The sequence below is a fragment of the Acyrthosiphon pisum genome, chromosome A2 (assembly GCF_005508785.2).
Source record: "Acyrthosiphon pisum isolate AL4f chromosome A2, pea_aphid_22Mar2018_4r6ur, whole genome shotgun sequence".
In the NCBI taxonomy this organism is placed as follows: Eukaryota; Metazoa; Arthropoda; class Insecta; order Hemiptera; family Aphididae; genus Acyrthosiphon; species Acyrthosiphon pisum.
Genome location: NC_042495.1, coordinates 113,277,451 through 113,302,398, shown reverse-complemented (window position 1 = coordinate 113,302,398; position 24,948 = coordinate 113,277,451). Strand labels below are relative to the sequence as shown.

General features: G+C 28.0%; 2 protein-coding genes across 3 annotated transcripts; one reads left to right on the top strand and one right to left on the bottom strand.

Annotated features, from left to right (window-relative positions):
* Window positions 1-1,190: 1,190 nt before the first annotated feature.
* On the bottom strand, window positions 1,191-12,418 carry LOC100568691 (cubilin-like). Its single transcript, XM_029489607.1, has 28 exons — window positions 12,209-12,418; window positions 11,917-12,046; window positions 11,664-11,843; window positions 11,567-11,602; window positions 11,361-11,501; window positions 10,257-10,505; window positions 10,026-10,173; window positions 9,784-9,884; window positions 8,514-8,637; window positions 8,252-8,443; window positions 8,028-8,177; window positions 7,758-7,945; window positions 7,527-7,698; window positions 7,270-7,454; window positions 7,025-7,196; window positions 6,722-6,927; window positions 6,480-6,639; window positions 5,878-6,065; window positions 4,023-4,197; window positions 3,717-3,942; window positions 3,345-3,475; window positions 3,095-3,281; window positions 2,848-3,008; window positions 2,590-2,783; window positions 2,216-2,375; window positions 1,902-2,131; window positions 1,461-1,823; window positions 1,191-1,404 (listed from the first exon to the last, which is right to left on the bottom strand). The coding sequence occupies exons 1-28, from the start codon at window positions 12,286-12,288 to the stop codon at window positions 1,201-1,203; spliced, it is 4,833 nt and encodes a 1,610-aa protein (XP_029345467.1). The 5' UTR covers window positions 12,289-12,418; the 3' UTR covers window positions 1,191-1,200.
* A 2,474-nt stretch (window positions 12,419-14,892) lies between these two features.
* On the top strand, window positions 14,893-24,209 carry LOC100158767. 2 transcript variants are annotated; one of them, XM_001946819.5, is made up of 6 exons: window positions 14,893-15,087; window positions 20,293-20,443; window positions 20,547-20,799; window positions 21,550-21,660; window positions 22,257-22,365; window positions 22,786-24,209. In XM_001946819.5, exons 1-6 carry the CDS (start codon window positions 14,961-14,963, stop codon window positions 22,941-22,943), a joined length of 909 nt encoding a protein of 302 aa, XP_001946854.1. In that variant the 5' UTR covers window positions 14,893-14,960; the 3' UTR covers window positions 22,944-24,209. The 2 variants fall into 2 exon arrangements, with proteins under 2 accessions (XP_001946854.1, XP_029345466.1); XM_029489606.1 differs by lacking the exon at window positions 14,893-15,087 and having other exon boundaries at window positions 20,356-20,485.
* The last annotated feature ends 739 nt before the right edge of the window (window positions 24,210-24,948 follow it).

The window sequence follows — 24,948 nt, the reverse complement described above, 5'->3', positions numbered from 1 at the left end:
TATTATCTACCTTTATCAAACAAAAAATATCTATAAGAAACTCATAATTAAATTTTTATGGGCGTTTGAAATTCATATTTTTACAACATTTGATATTCACTCGATTTCTTACGTAACGATTTTCTTATTTTGTTGTAATTAAAAAACGAGTGACTGTAGAAACTTGAAAATTTCACTGAATGTTAATATTAGCATTTTATATATACGATAAAATTTTTAAAATAATTTGACTCTTTTTGAGCTGTTTACGGACATTGTAAGTTTTCAATTTTTTTAGTTTTTTTTTTCTATAAATATCAATAAAGTTTTATCTGTTGGGCCAAAAAGTGTATACATTTAATACAAAGCTCCTGATATATTGTTACAATATCAGTTGAAAAATATTAAAAATACATAGGCACAATTTTTTTTTATAAGCATTTAAAGATCAAATTTTGACAAAATTTATCAAATTTTAATTTGAAAAATTATTTTGTAGTTAAAAATTTATAAAATGTTCAATTTTTGTATCTAAGAATTGAAAATTTAAAACAAGATTCCACGTAAGTAATTAATTCTGTTACCAAAAAATCTAAAAAATACATTTACGCAGTTTATTTTTATAGTCATTTTAAGTACAAATTTGGACGAAATTACATATTAAAAACCTAGGATAACTATTTTAGTTATTTTGTTGTGATTGTATAATATTATTCGTGGGTACTTGAAACTTCTAAAGTATACTATTATATATCTATGATAGTACCACGGTTTTTTGTTGATGTATAACGCGTTATAAGTACCTAATAAATATTATGATATGATTAATTTGGAATTTATTATAGGTACCTAATATAATATTATGTCTTATACCTAGACTAACATACCGTCTCCGCTCAGAATCGTTTTTCTTATACAATGATATTATATCATTGAATTCAAATTTAATACCATCCATTATACAGTGACCCACTTGTAACCTACTGTACAGCAGAGCGAAATCCACTTACCCACCTTTTTTTAATTGAATTTGAGCTTAAATTAAATATATTATACTATAATTGTTGGCAATTATCAATGTTTTGAACGGTTTATTTTGCTACAAAACCTGTGTCCTAATAATAATAAAATATAAAATTTAAAATTTAATTTGTAAATAATAATAAACATTTATGATTTATAATTTCTTATTATATTTAAATATACAATTAATGTGGTAACTTAATATTTTTTAGTTGTAGCAGAAAAAAACTTACTCGATAGAAATGTTTTGTAAGTAGCTCTAAATCCTTTCCTCTGAGACTCTGCACTAGAATCAAACTTTACAAAAGCTTCATTTCCACCAGATGTTACAATGATTGGACTGGTTTGTTGATGACATATCCTTAATAACTCTGGACCAGAATCATCGTCTCCGCTGTAAATCTAAAATTAAAATTAAAATCTTAACCAAAGTATAATTTAAACATACTAATACATACAGCTAATGCATCGAGTGCGCAAGATTTTGAAATTTCAAACCAAAAATCTACTATAGTTATCTCTATGATATATCCATATTCAGCGACAATATTCCATTCACAAGTTGTACTCGGAGGATAAAATCCAGGATATCCTGGTGATGTAAATTCACCTTCTGGTTGATCCAATGTTCCCCCGCAACCGTCTACTATCCATTCCAAACGGAAACTGTCAATTCTATCCAAAAAGAATAACTTGCTTCGAACGTTATAACTAACTTTGACTATATTTTTAGTTGAAGCAATTATAGATTGATTATATTCCAAAGAACTATGAACCCACAGATCTGTATTTATTTCATTTATATTTGCACCTTCCGATATCTATAAATATAGGTAAATACAAATTTATGAATAATTATCAACTATTTATGCATTTTATAAATTCAATACCATACTTACAGTTAATTGAGTTAATTGAGAGTTGTTACGTTTACTATTAGCTACCAAACTTTTAATTGTAGACGACAAATATGAATGACGCTTATGCAACAATTTTAATGAAGTAAATGTCATATTAACTTTACTACCTTTTGGTGCAACGATTGTCCATTCACATTTATCCGTTCTTAGATTATCTTGATGAGTCACTTCAATTGCACCTTGATATCCTTTTATAGTTACATTACAGTCTAGAAAAAAACATTTAATTATGTTATAATTATTATTATTATTATTTAATTATACAATTTTATTATTATATAATTTATACCAACCTGTAGCATATTTTAAAGAAAAGCCTCTCCCTTTGGAAAAACCACTATTTCTAAATTTAATGTACATCTGGTTTGAAGATGAATGCACAGATGTAGATGATTGAGTATCTGAACAAAATGTTCCCAACATTTTACTTGCACTATTACCCCCATCAAAAAACTGTAAAAATATTAAGTAATCATATCATTAATTATATAAAAATAATTAATTTATAAAAATAAATTAGAAAACAATCATTTATGATATAAATTCACTAATAAATATACCCTGAACATTTTTTTAAAAAAACTCAGGTTTGACAAAAAAAAAATACAGTGTACATCTGTAAATTTAAAAAAATATATAAAGATTATAAATTTACTACGAAACATACTTCAAGGAAATTATCTTTACACTGCCCTCCAGGAAAATGGTCAGTTATTAACTCAATATCTAATATAGTGAGTTTGATTTGACTTCCTTGTGCCACAGCTATCTTGTAATAGCATTCTAATGGCTCCTGTATAGGCAATGGATAATTAGGTGATACGATATGTCCAACACCAGAATTCAATATTCCACCACAACCTTTTAATTATGTTAAATTATGTATTATGTGTATATTTTTGTTTTATTTTATTTAATTCTATACCTCTAGCAGTTGTATACCATTGCATGAAAAAACCTTTACGTCCTCTAGATCCGTCAGATACAAATCTTACAAAAAGTGAATTTCCAATTGAAGATATGATAGGAAGAATTTTAGATCCACAATATTTACCAATCAAAGGCGATGTAGGAAATCCTCCGTTTCTATAGAAATAAACAATTATCAATTATATTAATAAATAAATTATTAATAATTCATACTCAATTTAGCTATCATAAATTATACATACCGAATTTCAACGTAATCAAAACGACAGTCTAAACTTTCCTCGAGCAGAAAATGAGTAACGTTTAATTCAATCTGATTAGTTACTGGTACATTTATAACCCATGTACAATCTTTTAGTTTGGGATAATCGTTTGGGAAATTTGGTGATTTAATAAAACCTTCTGGTATGAAGAAGTTTCCACCGCATGCTACATTAATATAAATCATTATTTAGATGAAAAATATATTGAGAACTATAATAGCATACACACCTTGTGCCTTATTGAGTGAAATGTAATTAAGCATAAATCCGTCTGATGCCACAGAATGGTCAGTTTTAAAAATGATTGTTAGTCGGTTACCCAACGAAGTCAGTACAGGTGGAACCTTAGTTCCACAATATCTGAAAAATGAAATGAATATTTTTGATTTAGAAATTCTACTTGTCACATTTTTTTTATTCAAATACGTAAGATTTAATTCAATGAAAACCACAAAATGTATTGTGTCTTAAGTATATTAAATAAATATACCTGTTGTACCTATTATATTGATTTTTTTAATATTAAATTTAGCATAGTTAATATGACCCAATTAATTTTTTAATTAATTGAGGTTATAATTCTATCGAATAATATAATTACCTAGCAATTTTTGATGAATTTCCCGAAATACTATTGTCATAAATTTCAACATAATCATTATTACAAGAGTGTTGGGTTTCTAAGGAAAATGTTAACCAGGTTATTTGTATTTGACTAGATTCATTCACAGATATAATCCATTTACACATCTGATTGTGTAAATATTGCTCTGAATGTTTTGACGATTGTATAATACCAGATGGTTCCTTCAAAATACCACCACATGCTGAAAAATTAAAAAGAAATAAGAAATCATGATTATCATCTTAGTACCTAATTAAATGCATAGGTAATTATATCGTTTACCTATATCAATTGTCGAGTAGTTAGCTCGAAATCCTTTATTAGAATTAGAATGATCGGTAGAAAATTTTAACCACATATAATTATGTGTTGATATGTAAGGAAGTTTAGGAAGTTTTTCAATATTTCCACATAACAATGCGATTTTCGTTGAATTCTCGTTGTCTCCATCTCTGATCTGAAATTGATATAAATTACATAATATTAGGTATATTTTATTTGTAATCAATTTCCAAACTCTTGATTTTTTTTAGTTAACAAAATTTGTAAATTAAAAATCAGAAATCATTTAAAATTTTACAGTTTGTTAAACATACAATTATATTTTATTATTATATAGGATGTAACGGGACTATTTGACAAAATAAATATAACATCGTTCGTAATGGCAATTTGTTAAATAGTCCTGTTACACCTTATATAGTATAATATTATGTACAATATACGTAGTATTGTCAGTATATTATTATAGATTTTAACAACAAATTATTATAAAATTGAAAATATTAATGTACTTCTTGATATGAGATGATTAAAAATATAAAGTAGATAATATAATTTTTTATGACGTTTAGTTTTTAAAAACTACGTTCCGGCTATGCGTTGATTTGGGATGTTTTTTTAATAAAAAAATATAATATTTAATTTATTATTTGTTATTCATATATGAATATGTTCAGTAAAAGTCATTGTTATTATGTCTGTAGCTTATAGACTGCAGGCCACCAATAATAATATAACTTTAATATTGCATTACTATATTGCACTTACTACCTACTTACCTATCGTATGACCATGAGACGTCAAATTTATTTTTAACTCATTAACAGGCTGCGGGTCGCCTTTAAGACTTTGTCGGCCCACGAGTTGGATATTGCTGATATAGAGTCGAAAACTGTACTCGACTAATTTTGATGAAAGTCTCAGAGATTGTACTTAGAGATATCAAGAAAGTTTTAAAGAGTTATTTTAACCACGTTCGAAAATAATATTATTATGCTAATAAGTGTCATATCCAATCCGCCACAAATGTGAAGTGGATAGCCCATCTCGGTCGAATTACTTCACAAAGCGAGATACATCGATGCAAATTTGCCCGTGAACGGAGGTACTTGGTACTTGCACAATAACCGAGAATCGAGATACGCCTATATATCGTTGTATTTTATGTTTGTTATTTTTTTTCTCGAGTTAAGTCCCGAGTTATGCAGCTAGTTATAATTGATATTATTTTAACAAAAATGAAAAGTTGTTTATTCTTAATACTTATTCCAATAAATAGTTTTATTTACGTAAAATTTGCCTTAAACATATTATATTTGGACGATTGTAACAGTGTACCAGCGAACAGTATTGTACCAACACATTAATACGTAAATTAGCATTTTGTTAAGATTCCATTAACTTTGATTTCAAACATTTATACATCTAATCATTTAAAAGTATTTTAATGATATAAAAGTCAAAAACTAAGTTACTCTTTTTTACCAATTGTATTTTATTGTACCTATTACTTGTACTTTATTTATGTTATTGTACGTTAAGTGTAAATCTAATAACTAAAAAAAAATTAACGAGAGCAATATACTAATTAAAATTGAAAAAAAATGCATAGAATGCGGTTAATAAATGTTTATATTATTTTAAACTATTTATGTTTGGGAAAGTTATAAATTAAATTTCAGTATAGGTATACTTATTTATAAAGATACTAATAAGCTTTACCGATTGACAGTGTATTGAATAGAAATGTTACAATATATTAACCATAACATGAAACCATACATTTAACTATTAAAAATCAATTGTATTTATTGCAGCTGGTGATCAATATAAAATATTTCAAAAATTGAATTACCTCTAGTGAATCATATAAGCATTGTGGATAAGATAAATCTTCAATCTCCATATCCAAAAACGATAATTTAATTGCTTTTCCAACTGGTTGTGCGATAAGATACTCACATATTTTATTTTTTGGATAAGGATTCGGATAGAATGGCGATTCAATAATACCTTTACTGTCTGTAAATGTTCCACCACACACTAAAAAAAAATAAACATAATATTATAATTTCTTTTTAAATAACATAGGTAATTTCAGAAAATATAAAACATCTTATATTCAAAAACTATGAAATGTAGTAGTTTTTTTTTTCAGAAACGCCAATGACCCTGGTAGTTTAAACGTATTTATAAATTTAAAAAGAAACATATTTATGCCTAACTATATAAGCATATTAGCTATTACCAATAACTTAAATAATTATAATAATAAATTACATTTTGAATCTTAACTAGGTATTTTAAATATAGCTAATATTAGTCTAGCACTTATAGACTTTTAAATATAACTATAGACATAAAATAGTAATATTGTGAGGAAAATAGTTTTTAAACGTGAATCCTATGTATAAAAAAATAAACATTCATTCAAATATATTTATTAGTTATACGTACATGTTTCATATTTGATTGTAAATCCTTCAGCCGTAGATGCAAAATCAGACTTAAAAACAATGGTGACTTCGTTGCTGTTTGTGATAATTGGTTGATCAAACCTTGTTGTACCACAATAACGACCAATTAATGGTGATTTAATATTAGATCCATCGTAAATCTGTTACAAGTTGTTAACAAATATAAATATTTGATGTATTATTTTTGTAATATTTAATACTAATATCACAAATAACACATACTTCCAAGAAATCTGTTGAACAATTTGTTGTTCGTTCAATACCAAACTTCTTCACGAATGCAAGTTTTAGCTTCTGTCTCAAAGGCATTCTTATATGCCACTCACAATTTAAATTGTCCAAATAGTTATTAGTATCACTGGTTAAATCTACTGGAGAAGTTATTATTCCAGACGGGCTTGTATGAATACCACCACATCCTGGTACACCTAATTAAAAAATAATAAGATACAATATATATAGGTAAATCAAATTACATAGATATTTAAAAATATCATAATGATGTTATATGAAAATATTAGATACCTTCAATTACGCCGTACGTCATTTGAAACCCGTAGTCTTGACCAGAACCATCGGAATGGAAGTGCAAACTTGCATGTGGACCTGAAGTCAATACAGGGGGAGGTAAACCATTAGAAGAGGTGTTGCATAATTTCGCCAAAACTGGACTGTGCTGAGTAAAACCATCTCTAATCTACATTAATAATTAAATAATTAAATATGTATTATTGTTTTAACCATCATTACTACGCGTATCAATATTTTACCTCTAAATAATCATAACTACAATTTATATGTCGCTCAAATCTTAATGAAAAGAAATTTAATTGGATTCTCTTTCCTGGAATGGCATTCAATGTCCAATAACAGTCACGATTAGGTGGATATTTTCCTGGAGAACCAGGAGAGGATAATGTTCCGTGTGAATCAATATTTAATTCACCACCACAGTCTAAGAAAACAAATTTGAAATTTTTAATTAAGTTCAAATAACATGTTTGAATATACTAAAAGTAAATTCTACCTGGTTGTATTGTTGTGTAGTTTAACTGGAAACCTCGAAAGTTTTTGGATCCATCAGATCGAAAACGTACAGTAACTGAATATGAATCCGAAATAATGCTATTGTTTAAAGGTAAAGAATTTCCACAAAATTTACCCAACACCTTTCCGTCCTCGTCGTCACCATTTATAATCTAAAACAAGTACAAATAGGTAGTGAAAAATATAAAAATAAATAAATCATATTGTTTACCTCGACATAGTCGAATGAACAAGTACTCGTTTTTTCAATGTCGATCCAAACAAAGGACATATTTATAACACTGGACGAATTTACATCAATCGTCCACGCACAATTCATGTTACTCTGATACGTCGATGATGTATTTGACTGCGGGAACTTCAGTGTTCCGTTAAAGGTGTCGAAATAACCGCCACAACCTTAAAAATAACTCTTCATTAAAAAATGTTTGGACACATACTGTTTTTTTTTTTTGTATATATAGCACTTGTATGCACTTACTTTCTACAAATGATTCACAATACTGTCCATAATATCCACTAGTACAGGTGCAAGTATAATCACCGGGCTCTAGTTCGGGGAGACATAGTCCGTTATTTTGACACGGATTTGATAAGCATGAATTTTCCACGTGAATACTACACGTTCGTCCTAGAATGAATTAAATTCAATGAATGAAATAGTTATACTTATACTCGGCCATTAATTTGACAACGAAATATCACCTGTATACCCCGTGTCACAGAGACACGAAAAACTATTGTTTGAATTCTGAACGCATTCGCCGTGGGAACCACATGGATTATTTGTGCAAGGGTCTATTGCTGCTTGATTGATTTTAATGCAACCGTTAATTCCGACACCATTACCAGTATACCCCTGCCGACATGTACACTGAATTGTTGTTTCAGCATAAACTATAAATAAAGTAACACAATATTATATTATGTGACTTAAAAAATAAAATACTGTTTTAATATTATTTACCAGTGCACTCAGCATTTGGATGACACCCTCCGTTGTCTATCGCACAGACTCCTCCGGATATATAGACACAGTTAAACCCATCACCACTATAGCCGGCTGGACACGGTTTACATTTGAACGAACCCTTGAGGAGTAACAAAAAATTTTTTATATATATTATTAAAATCAATGTCCTGACAAAAACTGAAAAATATTAATCGTATCCTATAATAATTTGAATAGAAAGTATCAAACATGAAATATTCAATAAAATTTAATAGGCGTAATTACAATGAACACATTAAATTAAAATAACGGCTTTTCGCCGTCGATGGGTTTATGAAAATATTTTAAGAGCTGAATTAATTTAAAAAGAAGGTTTAATTGAGGTTTTCGTCACGTTGAACAGGGCCGGATTTGACGGAGGGTTTTAAGGGCACTTGCGCCGGGCAACAGATGTTTGTAGGACATCCAGATGCCGGAATACGGGATTTATATAATAAAAATGTAAACTTTTTGACCTTAGGTTTAAAAAATAAATATTGATTTGTATTTATATCATTTGGGCTGCTAACATTTGGGCATACATCGAACACAAAATATTTTAGTATGTAGGTATACACCTTCGAGTGGATAATACTAGTTATATGATTTATTTTTTAACAGTTCGATGGTAGTGCCCTAAAAACCCGAGTTTGATAGGACGTGACATGTACTTCTACTCCTAAATACCACCAGATTTTTTTTCGACATCATTTTCATTGTCCTTTATATTTACATTACATGAAAATTTAAAAGTATTAAATTTAATTAATCTGTAATTTTAATTTATTTTTTATATTTAAGTGTAAAGGTAAATTTCAAAATCTCAATAAATAATATGTTAGTTAATTAATATACTTATTTTTACACTTCAAATTATGAAGGTTTAATAAAATTATTATAATATTGGCTATTACAATCTTAAATTAATTTTGAGATGTGTGACATGAAGGATGAAGGTACATTTATCTAAATTTTACGTAGATTGTGAAAATGTGCAAGTTTACAAATTTTTATTTTTTTTCCTAACTACTTAGATATTTGGTATTTTTAATTTTTTCACTAGCCTCAAAAAAAGATTTGCCACTGGCATCCGAAAGTCTAAATCCAGCCCTGGTGTTGAAAACAACACGAACAGTAAGATAATTATTTAAAAGAAACATCAACAAAGTGTCCGTCCTGCACCATATTATAATTCACAGTTCACGATAAATTTAAATATTTTAATATCGATAAAATTCAGACGTACTCTATTGTTAACGCATTGAACTTTGGGATTCAAACTGCAGCCGCCGTTATTTACTAAACACTCGTTGATGTCTGTGCACACGAAACCATCTCCCTCGTAACCTAATGGAACACGCACAGATCACGACGTTATAGAACGTAATTTTTGCAATAACATTATGACGTATATTGTATACGGCATGTATAAGGTGTACATGTAGGTATGTGTATGTATAAAATGTGTAGATAAGGAGTAAAGGTCACCTGTGGGACAGTTTCCGCAAGTAAACGACCCTCTGGTGTTCCTGCACTCGACCGGTGGGTTTGTGGAGCACGTGTGCTTGTTTTCCTTGCATTCGTCCACGTCTTTCGTGCAAGCCGGACTTTGTCCCCCGTCCACGGTAGTCCAACCCTTTATCAAAACACGACAATATCTACGATATTATGAACACGGTCTCGGACAGCCGTCCGTCTCAGTGACGGTGTGACACTGACCTGATTGCAAATGCACGTGTAACCGACCGTCGACGGTTGATTGATGCACACGCCGTTGCCGCAGAGCTCCGTCGACATTGCACCGTTGCAATCGTTCTTCCTTTTCGTGCAGTGCAAACCGAACCAGTTCGCCGCGCACACGCACTCGTAACTTCCAGGCGTGTTCTTGCATTCCGCTCCGTTTTGACACCCTAAGTCCGTGTGAAGGAAACGTACACATTCGTCTACGTCCAGTTCGCACAGTCTACCCTGCAGCGTATAAAAAATTAGTAATAGTCGCATAATATGTTTTCGATAATTTTTCGCGGCGTATGCTTGCTGAAATAATGACCAATTAGGAAAATAAAGTCGTAATAATATGAACATATTATACTATATTAAACATATTTTATATTTTATATTATTTATTATATTTAAGGTGTGATATTTTATGTAAATACAACATTTTTATTGAATCTAGATTTCATAATTTTGCTTAAAAAATTGGCACATTTCATCACACCTTAATTTATTCAAATAAAACATAACGTTTTACAAAATACATATTATAGTTTTTCACATATTTTAGAGTAGATTTATTTTCTTAAGTATTTGACGGGTATTTTTGTATTTACCCACCTATTTATAGACGTATTAACAATAATTATTATATTCTACCGGAAAAATGTTTAATCTGTAAATCGTAATAGAAAAAGTCGTATATTTAAGATAAAATATGTAAATGATTTTTGATAAAGCCATATCTGTTATACAGTCTATTATTCTAGTGACTAGTTGCTTTAGTTTGTTCATTCAATTTCTCTATTCAGTACTTTAATTTTTTATTCGATTCAAATTTTATAAATTAATAATGTAAATAAAAATGTATTATTAATTATTTCATGTTTTTTAATACCTACCATATATTATTTTTGCAAAAATAAGAACAACCACGTTAATATTTACATATTTTGACGTTTTTATTACATCAAAATCCATGTCCTAATTATAATAATATTACGGCTACATTTATATTAACCTAATATTAAAGCTATGTTATTTTTTTATTAACCAAAACGCCTAAATCGGTGAATAAAATATATAACTATAAATCTAAACACTGACCTGCCAATTGTGTGGACAATTACATTGAAATCCATTGTACAAATCTATACACGATCCACCGTTCTGACAAGGGTTACTCAAGCACTCGCTTATCGCTAAAAGATTTACGAGAGCGGATACTTTTTTTTCTAAATTGGTTAGCTAAAAAAAAATCGAATTGAGATTATTTAAATTTTTTATAAATCTAATTCTATTTAGGAACTCACTCTATGTGAAAGTCTTTCTCCGTTCATTGTATCTTTCTGTATTAACATAATAATTATTATAATAATAAAATATAATAATTATTATAAATAGTCTTACTCTCTTATTAGTGGGAAACGTTAACGATGTCCCATTTAAAATTTGCATTTCCAGCGCAGTGACCCGACTGGTTAAACCCTTCGGACCGTCGATCATTGGTACTACATTCTTTACAGAATCCATAAATGTAGGTAAATCATTTAACCGAAACGACTCAACTACATCCCAAGCTTCTTTAGCCTAATGAATATTTAGGTATAAAACAACTAATAAATTTAATCTAAATATAAATATTGCAAATAAATTTTAATACCATTCCGATAACTTGAAGTAAGTTTTCATTATTCACATTTATATAACCTTGTCCTTTAGTATTCAATGAAATATTGTGGTCTGTAGCACTTTCGATGTATAAATGGCCATTATCAGATCGAAATCGTGGCCTAAAGTTGCATTGTTTTAAAATAATAATTAACGTAAGTACTACAATAAATATTTATTTTATTTCAATAGCATACAATAAATTCCATAAAAGTTAGGTTTAATATTATACAATATATAATATTATTAAAAGACGAATTTCAGATAATTAGGTAGGTACTTACTGATTGCTATATAATCCATTGGCCGTATTAAATAACATTAATAATAAAATAAATAGTGACCAATTGCCATCTTTTTGCATCTTGGTAAATGCCTGATATTCAATAAAAATGAATTTAATTAATAAATCTATATATAAATAACATGTTACACAGTTAAACTTCAAAATATGTGATGTTTGTTCAAAGATTCACCACAAATTAAACTGAGCCAGAATGAAAAATTATATTTCAATATTTGGTACCATGCACAGCGTGTATCTACATATTATTATTGTTGGTCTCTTGCGTAGATAACACGAATCCACCCCCAAACCGATAAATTATATGTCGTCTGTTTTTACTCGACTGTCAAGTTAATAATGATAGTAAAATTCAGATTGTATATTATTACTGCATTAAAGATAATATTATTTTGTATACAAAGTATTGAATAAATTGTACATTCTCGTAATTATTTACAGAACAATTTCAAAAACATTTTGAAAAGTCTAAATCATATAGACCTACATTTTTTTAAGAATTTAGCAAATGTGCATAATATACGATAAATAGGTCCATTAATAAGAAAATTGAATGAATCATATTATTAAAATAAATTATGATAAGTGGTTACGCATTGAAAAATATCTAAAAAAAATATCAAATTGAAAATGCGAGTAGGTGCTTATAACGTAATAGGCAGGTTGACATAATGATTTTTTTTTTTTATTAAGATCTTCCAGTATAAACTATTATAGTTCGACAATTAATATAATGATATTATGTGCTATTGCCTATATTAATAATAACATCTGGTTTTGTTAAACTTGGTATATTTTACTTATATATATATATATATATATATATATGGTTGCAGTAATGTTGCAGGTTCATTGGTAGGATGAATATAAGTGGCACAAGAATACATCATCACATGCTGTCCTTAAAAAATTTGAAATTAATATAGAAATAATTTCTATTTAAATCAATTATTTTTATATCATAATAACTACTATAAGTTACTAATAAAATCGTTTTTATCAATAGGTATTTTAACTTTTCTAATATTATAGTCAATATTATGATAGATATACCTAATATCTAAGTACCCAATTATTGCTTCATTCTGGTCCATATTATATAGATGCATCTTACATTCTTACCCAAGTGTGTTTAATCCAGGGACTGGAACCTTACAGAAAAGAACCGGTTTTGGAACCGGAACACTTTAAATATTGGGAACAGAAACCTCACCGAACCTCTAATTTAAATTAATTTGATAACTGGAACCCCACGGGAACCCTTATTTAAATTATTTTAAAAACCGGAACCGATTCTTTTTTGTGGAGGTTTTTGCGGTTAATTTCGGTTTTTTTATAATTCCATTATTTATATTATGTCATTGGTATGTAATAAGAACAAAACAAATACGTAGATAATATATTATTATTATTATTATCAAGAAGATTAATAGTTTTCAAAAATAAACATATTTCTACTTAACCAACAGAGATTTCTACGTATCAAACGTTAATTTAATAGGAAATAGGAATTGCTAAGACACTGAATACTGATACAATAAGTGGCAATTGGTAAATGATACATAGCAATCAATGCGACGGTGCTGAGTAAGTCTGAATGAGTCTTCTCATTAATCCTACGCAATTGGTAAAGTATCTGATGGAAAACTGGCATTATAATATATATTACATAACATGCCATAATTAACACTATTATATATTAAAATAATTGACACTACTAAATACTAATACTTTATTATATTTTTCAAAGAATCAAACAGAAACAAATTTTTCTTACACAAGTATAAAACCTAAACAGGAAACGTAGTTTTAGTTTTTTAAGAACCGAAAAGAAACCGGAACCTAAATTTCAGTTTTTCTAGGAACCGAACCGGAACTGGAACCGTAAAAAACGTTAAGGTTCCAATCCCTGGTTTAAGCTCCATTATATTCTATAAGCTTTGTGTTAAACCTCCTAAAAATGTAGACATATTTTTGAATCTGAACCAATTTTAATGCTGATATTTTAAAATGTAGGTGATAATTGATTTAATTTTTTGTGTGTAGCTAATTTTAAAAACTAAATGAAACAATGACTGAATTATGTGTGATATACCTAAGTATATAATGACATAATGTAACTATACTTAGCTAGTTAGCTACATAATACAATATAGGTATTATAGGTACATTTAGCACCTATTATTAACCTAACCTATATTCACAAAATAATTATGATAATAAATAATGATAAGTTATATGGGCAATAATTGTATAATAAAGCAATAGATAATTATTGACTATTTTTGTAGATGAACGTCTGTAAAAGAGAAACAAGTAAATTGGTATCTAAAACTTTTAAACTAAATGTTTACATTTAACTTTTCATAATAAAGAATAATTATTATATTCATAAAAGACGTATAATACAGTAAAATATTTTAGTATTTATTTATACATTATGTACACAATACACATATATGCACTTCAATAGTTCATATTTTTATGAGTTATTTTATTCGGTATAAGTTGTGTGTAATCTATCTGTACCCATTTGGCAATTATTCATTATACTATATAAACACTATATAAGAAACAAGAAACAAAAAAACTCTTAGAGATAAGATTAACAAATTCATCGTATTAATATATGCACTACTTATAATAACGTGACTGTCAATATATTTAAGTTAATTAGTATATTTAGTCGTAGCGAAATAGAGTATTTCTACGCACGTCGTTTAAACATTACAATGATTTCCGATTCAAAACAAGAAGCTTATACGAATGACGAACAACTAATTTCAAAAGTCGGTGTTAACAATGTCGATATCATCAGAGAGTGGTTATCAAAGCAACCCCATTTACCGAAAATATCAGGTACTTGTAGCTTTTAAGAATTTAATTGCATTTAAAATTATAAATTGCATGTAAATGACCAATATTATATAATTATGAGCTCGAAATTGAATTTAACGAACAATGTTAACCACATATTTTATTTTTGAACTTAAATTAGTTATTTATTATTATATAGGTAGGTACTAAATACTATTAACAAATATTGTTTGATAATAGGTATATTATCGAGAAAAATAAATAAAATTAAGTTTAAAATAAAATGAAACCCAAGATTGATGTTATATACCTAGACACAAAACATTTTATGAAATGTGTACTAAAATTGTATAGAAAAAAACAAAAGATAGTCGTCTCAATTTTGCTCAACTACATTACTAAAGCGAGAAGTAACCTTAATTATTACCTACTGAATGCAATAATAACATTATATTATATTTATGAGTACCATATTATTATAAACCGATTATAATAAGTATAGACTAAATTGTTTACCAATTACCAATTACCATACCATATTGTTTAATGTTTATAAGAATTTTTTTTTTTGTAAACTGGCGTTGATAATTAAAACCGAAGAAGTTGCTCTGCTGTATAGTATATTATGTGTAGATTGTATCCCCTCATATTGAGTATGTCACTATAACGTCTGGGTTCAATTTAAATTTAATGATAAATTTCATTGTATACGAAAAACAATTCTGGGCGGAGACCGTCTGGCAGCCTATATTTTAAGAATATTTTATTATATTTATTTTATATTGCCATAATTAATTTTTATTTTAATAATACGGGAATAGTTAAACTACATTTTGGCGAAAACAAATCGCATCAAATATTATATAATTGTTATTATTTCATTTCATACAATATTAATAGTTGTTAAATGTTAAGAATTGTTAACTTTTAAATCAATACCTGCAATGAACCCACCGTAGAACAGTGTGGATTAAAATTAATCTAAATATTTTGGAACAACTTCATAGTGTTATAGTAAACAATGATATATTATTATGCAGTGTGGAAAAGTTTCAAGTACCTAAAAAGTAACACAATAACAGGTTTTAAATTACAACAAATTTACTAAAATAGTTATTTTTCGATTAAATTTAATATCCAATTTCGTCGATATTTGAATTTTAAATAATGTAAAAAAAAACCCGTGAACACGTATTTTCTTTTATTTTTTTTTCTGAGAATAACTAAATGTGTTAATTACATGAAATTAATCACTACTAAATATTTTTTTAAATCTCTGAAAAATGTATGTAGATACAATTATTTGAAAACTATAAATAATATGACCTATTAAAACATGCAATTGAATTTCCAATAAATTAGGTATATATGATATATGATATATCTAATCAACAGCTTTTAAAAAAGTGGGCAAATGGGTACAACTGTGCTATATATTAGGTGTCAAATTGTAATTCAACGATTTGAAACCATCGCATACGAAAAACGCTTCTGGATGGCCGAAGACAGTCTGTCTATTTTACTATAAGTATATTTTATGATATTATTAATACTGAAGCAATTAATTTACGAAAACATCGCGTGTTGGGAAAGCTCACTCAGCGACGATGTCAAATTCCCGGTTTCTAAATGTATTTTATTACAATGCAATAAACTATAACGAAATTCCAAATTAAATTTAAACAGAATTTGGTACCTAAACCTAGTATTTTCGTAGTATATTTAGACTAGTATGAATCTATATTTAATATACCTATACAATTAATAATTATTATCTTAATATCAACAATCGTAATTATGTACATTGTACCTACTGCAGGTAACTAACGAACGACAGACGGACACAGCAGCTAGGTATAGGGATATGATGGGTCATGCTGATTTTCAAATGCCTATAAATAGCTCAAAAAAAGGGGCATGGACCATTTGCGCCTAAAACAAAATTTTTATTTTTGGGTTAATATACCAATTGCGCCGCATATATTTTTGGGTCAGTGTACCAATTGCGCCTCTTATATTTTACGGTCAATATACCAATTACGCTTGTATTCAAATTATATTATTCTAAATTGCTACCTATGCCCAAATTATTATTTAAAAAATTATTATTATTCTTAAAACATGCAAAATACAAATATTATGATTACCTTAAACTCAAAATCTAATTACTTTGTCTTAAGTTTTAATATATTTTATAACAGTATCGGGAATTTTATGAAACGTTATTATTACGCACATATTATTTTGATCAGGCAGTATGCATTTGAGTGATGGATGAAAATAAGTTTTCATTATCATCGGATATATTTTATCAGCCTAATTGCTTCGTTGCACACAATATACTGTATACAGAATAAACATTGATGATACCCAATATAAATATAAATCATATTGATAGGTATCCAATACTTATGTCTTGTTAGTCGTTTAGTATTAGTTTGAGTTGTTTGACGTTACAATATGGATCGTTTTACAAAAGTGAAAAAGGGAAACCGTTATTAGTTCTCGATTAGTTTAAGTTTCGAAAATGTACTATCTCAAAAAATAGAATAAAGTGGAGATGTACAGTTAAATCGTGTAATTCGAATTTTTTATGTGAAGTAAGTGAAACGGTGCTTTTAAAATCTAACTTTAGTCATAAACACGAAGCAAGTGTAAATATTAATAGACAAATTGTTGCTAATTCATTAAAAAGAAAAGCAACAGGCCAAGTTACAACACGACCACTAAAATTAATTCGGAATGAAGTGCAATCAAGTGCGTTAGATTTGACATTAAGCGACGTGCATTCTATACGACGAAGCGTTTATCGTACTCGTAGAAAAACGCTACCACCATTACCGAAAAATGTAACCGAAGTGCATACAGCATTAAATAATTATTTGGATACGAATACATACAAGGGTGAGAATTTATTGCTTATAAACGACAATATGTTGAATATAATATGTTTTTCTACGAAATCAAATTTAGAATTTTTGTGTAGTAGTTGTGACAAAATATTTGTCGATGGAACATTTGAATTTTGTTCTAAATATTTTTACCAATTTTTTACAATACATGGTTTGAAAAATGGGCACTATATAGTATATTCCACTTATATTTTCTTTACTGCCAAACAAGCTATCAAGTACATACAAATATTTATTTCAAGCTTTGATTAGTAAATGTGCAACGTTCAATCTTGATTTCAATCCAAAAACAATCGTTGCCGATTTCGAACAAGGTATACATGTTGCAGCTAAACAAGTCTGGCCTTCAATACTTCTAGTGGGATGTAGATTTCATTTATCGCAAGCTTGGTGGAGGAATATTCAAAGTTGTGGACTTTGTACTCTGTTTGTCAGAGTATAAAAACCCTAATTCTGAAGTAGGAAAATTGCTGCATTTAATTTTTGGTTTGTCACTTTTTCTACCCGAAGAAGTGGAGGATGTGTTTGTAGAAGAAATAATGACAATTTACCAAATTTACTAGTTATATTGTTGAAAACTATATTTCATCTGATTCTACATTTCCTCCGATACTGTGGGCGTCTAATTCAATAAGTTCTGAACGTACAACTAATGCGTGTGAAGCTTTTCACGCTTCATTTTCTACAAACTTTTATTCTCCCCACCCAAATATTTTTGTCTTTTTAAAAGTAATCATTGAAACGCAGACTAGCACGTATACTGCAATAAATAGTACAGAACAAGATAAATATTTTCAAATAGGGCATATTTAACAAAAAAATTAACAATCCATTCTTATATCGATAAATACAAAACTGGCGAAATTAGCAGAAAAGAATTTTTAAAAATTGTGTGTTATTATTATTGTAAAAATGTTTAAATGTGAATACTAATACTAATATAATACTAATATAATACTAATTATAATACTCCTAAAAATCATTTATTTGTTCATATATATTTTTACTATTTTTATAATTACAATTTAATTTTGAATAATTGACGATCAAACTTGTGATCAGTGTACCTATATTCGTTTATTTTTATTATATTTATAATTACAACTAACTAATAAGTTTTCCTTATCCTATATTATTTTATTGTTTAATTTGAAAAAAAAACTTATTTATTTATTAATATTATATTATGTAGGCATTTGATACTTGGCGTACTTACCAGAAAATATTTATTTAAATCAGCATGTTATTATTGACCAAATGTATTATTTTATTGTAGTTGCCCTGTTATATTTATGATTACATTTTCCTTTCCTCATGGTGAACAAATTTATTATTCTGTATACTATAATTCACTTTGTGAAGCCAAATTGTATTATTCTAAATTGTAAGGCCATGCTCAAATTATTATTTAAAAAAATTATTATTATTCTTTAAACATGTGAAATACAACATCATGATTACCTTAAACTCAAAATCTTATTACTTTATGATTTAACCACCAATTATTTTATTTTAGTTTAGCCTTAGGGTCAACACGTGACTTATAGGTCATGAGTTAAAACTGGTTTGCGTAAAAATCTCAATTTTTCCGGACATTTTGAAACTACTAGTATTTTTTCTTTGACCCCCTCCCCCTTTCAAGTACAACTAGATCACTTCCTTACTAGAAAATATTCCGAAGTAGAAAAATCAAGGAAATTTTTATCGCCGTAAAAGGTGATGGCAGACACAACATTTTTTTTTAAGAAAAAACACACATAATTATAAAATCAATACCTACAATATTCATCGGTTTATGAAGTTAAATAGATCGTAAAAATTGAGCAAAAACTAGGTCATATAACATGATATAACCATTAACACTTATGGAATTTGGATTCGGAAAATACAAAAATGACAATATCAAAGTCTGTTACACCGGAATACAAATTTAAAATTGAAATTTCGAATACATAATTTCCTGAAAACTGGTATTATATATAAAACCAAGAGAATAGCTCACCCCCACCCCCTCTTGGCCTGTGGTGGCCTTTATTTTGTTCGGTTAGAAATCACTTTATTTATTATAATTTTTGTGTGTGATAAATGTGTGAAATAATAATAATCGTAGTCCGTAGATCCCCTCTACAAAACTCCGAGATCCGCCTCTGTACACATTTAAAATTGTCTTAGTGAATATTGCAATAAAAATTATTTTACTATTGATTTTAGCCTTTAAATTTATATATAAAAAAAAAAACATTTAAAAAATATTTGAATATTAACATTGATTATAGTTATAATAAATACCAATTATTAGATATTTAATAATATTATTGTTATCATATTTATGCAGACAAGCAATTGGTGATATTTTTAAACTGCTGTCGGTGTAATCTGGAAAATACGAAAAAAATGATAGACGCATATTATACCATGAGAACTCACAATCCTGAAATGTTTAGCAACAGGACGATCTCCGAACTTGAGAAAACTTTCAATATATTGTAAGAATCTGAATCACTGTTGTCTTACTATAACATCTAATCGTGCGTTGTTAATAAAAAAAACCCTCAAAACAGAATTATTGTATTTTTCTCACAATTGCAGTTATTTTCATAAAATGCCGTTGCTACCAGACGGCTCTCGAGCGGGATTTTCGCGTCTACGAGACTTCAACTCCAACGTATTTAACACGTTAGACACAATACGACTTGTGTTTGCAATGTATGATGTATGCATAGATGAAGATCCGCTGGCGGAAGAATGGAAATTCGTGATGGACATGACCGGATTCTCAATAGGCCATTTAACTAAACTCACCAATTTGACTCTGATGAAAAAATGCATGGCCTACGTGCAAGTAAATATATTAAATTAATATTAAATATTACCTATATCATATAATATGAATTCGAGTAAGAATTCATCATATCATATCCATGCAGAGATAAGTAGGATGCTCAAAGCGCTCCAAGCCTAAAATTTGGTACCTATTTTTAAATGATGACACCAAAAAAATAGTTCCATAGAAATAACAGAAAGTAAATGGTTTGAATACGTTCATATTAACATACGAATTTTAAAGTTAATAAATCGACCATCACCAAAATGTTAAAATTATTAATCAAAATTCAAATTTAAAATACTCAATTATTGAATGATTACGTAGGAACTAAGAACATATTATTATTATATTATTAAAATGAGTGCTTTGTTGTTGACTACCTTATATGTAATATATTACACTGTTTATTTATTATTTACAATATTTTTCGCTCCATAATAGGTACCAAATATATTGTTATAAATATTATAATCTTTAAATGGGTTGGAATTAATATCGTTTCATATTATAAGCACTGACACTAAGTGGTTTAAGTTAAAATAATGAGCTAGAGTGTCGGAAACACTCCTGAAATGTAAACTTTTTTTTATAAACCTCTTAAATATTATTATATTCTACATTAGTAACACATGAAATTCTGGATACGGCCTCGGTAACCTAAGTAAGCCAGCTATATATTATATAATATGCCGATAAGCTCTTAAGGTATTTCTTATAAATTATAAATAGATCTAGTTAATTTATTTGAAATTTTTATTTTCATAGATAGCTCTTCCAATGCGGTTAACAGCCGTCCACTTGATAAACGCTCCACCATTGGCTAACCAATTGATGATGTTCTTAAAGCCATTAATGAACAAAGACTTATATTCGATGGTAAGATTTAATTGACATTTTTGAGAAGAAATCATGATTCTAGGGTTTGTTATTACGTTTGTTCCCACGCGTTGATCATATAAAAAAAAAGTACAAAAATCTATAAACTGCTAAAAATGATTGGAAAGTGACTCCAATATGTTATGATAATTATACATATAGTTTCAAGAGGTAGATATGCCATTAAGTATTACTTACTTGACACTTATATTAAAAACATTTTTGGGTTCATCTCGTAGCATTTTCTTTAGAGTTTTTATGATAAATGAAAAAAGTGCAGGTACCGATCTAAAAACAGTTTAATATACCCAATGCAGTTCTATGTATTTAATAAAATAAATCAAAAAAAGTTACGTTATTGTTAATCTCTATAATATTTTAATAATAGAATCACTTTTTAATTATTATTAACGAAAAATATTCATGAATTTTAAACAATTTTTTTTTATGTTCCACGTATAACAGACACAGATAATGAAACCTTGGTGCCGTGTCCTCTAAAACTCGATTGTTTTCTGGGAAATAGTATATATCATCAAATGATGAACAAAAAATTTTTATCAACTAATAATTATTATGACTAATTTTAAATGCAGATTTCAGTTCACCCAGCGAGTGATATGGACAGTGTTTACAAATCTATACCAAAAGAATACTTTTCCAGCGACATGGGTGGAAAAGCTCCTTCATTTGAAGCCCAAAAAGGTATAAACATAATTCTTAAATACATGCGTATTATGTATTACCTATTGTATTAGGAATAATATATAAAATGTCTTATACAGTTAAAAAGTTTACTTCATTTTCTAAATATGCAATAGTATTGATAAATTTATATAACCGATGTTAACACCAATTGTTCCTTAATAATTATTACGATGTAGTTATAAATTATGCAATGATTAACTAATTGAAAAAATTATAATTTCAAGTTCTAGTAAACCTAATAAAGTAAACATATATATTATTAATTATTATATTAAACAATGTGCCTGCCTGTTATAAAGTCCAACAAACGATTAGTAAAATTTTTTAAAACTATTTGTTTTAGTCTCAGTGTATGTATGTCCATAAATGTATCATAGTACCTACAACCAATCAATTTTGTTTTTAAATATTTTATAGAAGAATCACAGAAACGTTTTAAGTCGTACCAGATTTTTTTTGATAACGACGAGAAATTCAACCGTATAGACGAGAGCAAGTGGATCGATAAGAATAATCGATTTAATTCGACAAACTATGGACTCGAAGGATCGTTTAAAAAACTAGAATTGGATTAAACCGTTTTTTTTTTATACATATTTGTTATATCGTGATTTACGTGTATAATATTATAAATATATACAAAATCAATCGTCGCCAATCATTATGTACATTTTAATTTAAATAAATACTGCACAATCATATGCTGTAATATATGAATTACTAATTAGGTATATGCAGGGCCGGAGTTACCTTAACCTTTTGCGAGGCCCTGGGCAAAACTCATTTAACCAATAACCATAATATAGTCACTTATATAGTATAGGCCATAGGTCACATAGGTATAACATTAAAGGCGAAAAATTATCAAAAATATGTGTCCAAATAAAAAAAAAATTTTAATTTACTTTAACATATTATTAAAAACTTAAGCTCTTCTAAAATGTTGATTTTAATTGCACTTATGATGATTATTGCAGGATATAAAAATAGGTACATTAGCAAATGAAACATGTAAAAGTACCATAAGAACACAAAGTGCTCTATACCCCAAACAGGGTATGGGTTTAAAGATCTTTATGAATATTATCTTGTTTTTATACTAATAAAAAAAATAAAAAAATACTCATATTAAAACTATTACATTCTTTGCTTCTCTCAGAATCTAATATTAATTATTAATTATTAAAGAAAAATATAAAAATATAATTTGCATAAATAAAAATTGGTTTTAGAAAGTGTTTTTCGACCGGCTTAACAAACCCAGGTAATGTCAGACTTTTATGATTGATATATTTATTTTATACTTTTATATGATATGCCTTATACATGCGGCCAAAGGGAAATAATTTCCCTTTATAGGTACATAATATTAAACATAAAACAATTTTTTATATGACATTTCAACCATATTTATAAAACAAATAGAAAGCACGGGGTGATTATTTTAATAGCAAATACTAACCTATTATTCGAAGCGAAATGTTAACATTATAGTTTTGCGCTTATAAATCCATTGCATATTATGCCCTATTTGTATAATTGTATCACTGAATTAAGTTTATAAATTAACGTATAGGTACGCTATAGATTTTTTACGAAAACACCACTGTATTTACTAAATAATCAATGTATATGAATAAATATGTACGATTTATACGAATGACAAAATTAAACAATCATATTAATATTATAATTATTTTTTTGACGAGTGTTGATAATGACGATAAGAATTTATTAGATATTCTCATTTAAATGTTCACATAGCCTCATAGGCGCAAATTGAGGGGGCTTAGGGGGCTAAGCCCCCAAACTTAGCTGCAGCCCCCCCCCCAAACAAAAAACATAGGTCATACAATTTTAAAATGCTATATTGCAATGGTCTGCTTGCCTTTAATATATTCAGCCCCCTCAAATCAAAAATTGAAATTGCGCCTATGCTTCACTACCAGTGGAGTGGGACCTAGTTGGAAACCCGATAACGCAATCGGAGGGCAGCACGGGAAAATTGTGATCGCGTAGATCTACACAAATTGTTTTGCACATTGCTATGAATCGAACCGATGACTGTGTAAGTCGAAGTCAACTGCGTGACCCCTGCGCCTCTCCGGCCCCGATTTTACTTTAAAGCGAATTTTTCTCATAGTTTTAAGTTTTTTTTATGTATATAAACATAAACATATTATAATTGAGTTACTACTCATCATACTTTCAACATTGTTCAATCCAGTAAGCAGAGATAAATTGTTGTCATAATAATTATAGTGTATTAGTTTTTTAACATACAAATTTTTTTCATAACAAAAATTAGAACAATATTGTAAAACATTTAAAATATCGTATTAATGTTATTCTGTAAGACAGAGACAATCTATCCATAAACTATTTATTGTTTTGTTGTGTGGTGGTCTATATAGTCTACTAAGATATATTACTGTGTTATTGTTTATTTGAAAATTTGAAATTAATATTATATTTTAGTAAAATTTCCATTTTTTTTTTGGTTTTTTTCAAAACGAATTATTTGTTTACTTTCTGATCTCAGTAACTAATGAGTTGTAGACTCTTTTAAATCCAATTATG

Excerpts from the sequence above, each read along its gene's own strand:
- LOC100158767 (XM_001946819.5), top strand. The coding sequence starts at position 14,961 with ATGATTTCCGATTCAAAACAAGAAGCTTATACGAATGACGAACAACTA. Across the intron at positions 20,444-20,546 it reads GAGAAAACTTTCAATATATT|TTATTTTCATAAAATGCCGT; the intron begins GTAAGAATCTGA and ends TCACAATTGCAG. Across the intron at positions 20,800-21,549 it reads AATGCATGGCCTACGTGCAA|ATAGCTCTTCCAATGCGGTT; the intron begins GTAAATATATTA and ends TTATTTTCATAG.
- LOC100568691 (XM_029489607.1), bottom strand. The coding sequence starts at position 12,288 with ATGCAAAAAGATGGCAATTGGTCACTATTTATTTTATTATTAATGTTA. Across the intron at positions 10,174-10,256 it reads ACACGTGCATTTGCAATCAG|GGTTGGACTACCGTGGACGG; the intron begins GTCAGTGTCACA and ends GTTTTGATAAAG. Across the intron at positions 1,405-1,460 it reads GCGCACTCGATGCATTAGCT|ATTTACAGCGGAGACGATGA; the intron begins GTATGTATTAGT and ends TTTTAATTTTAG.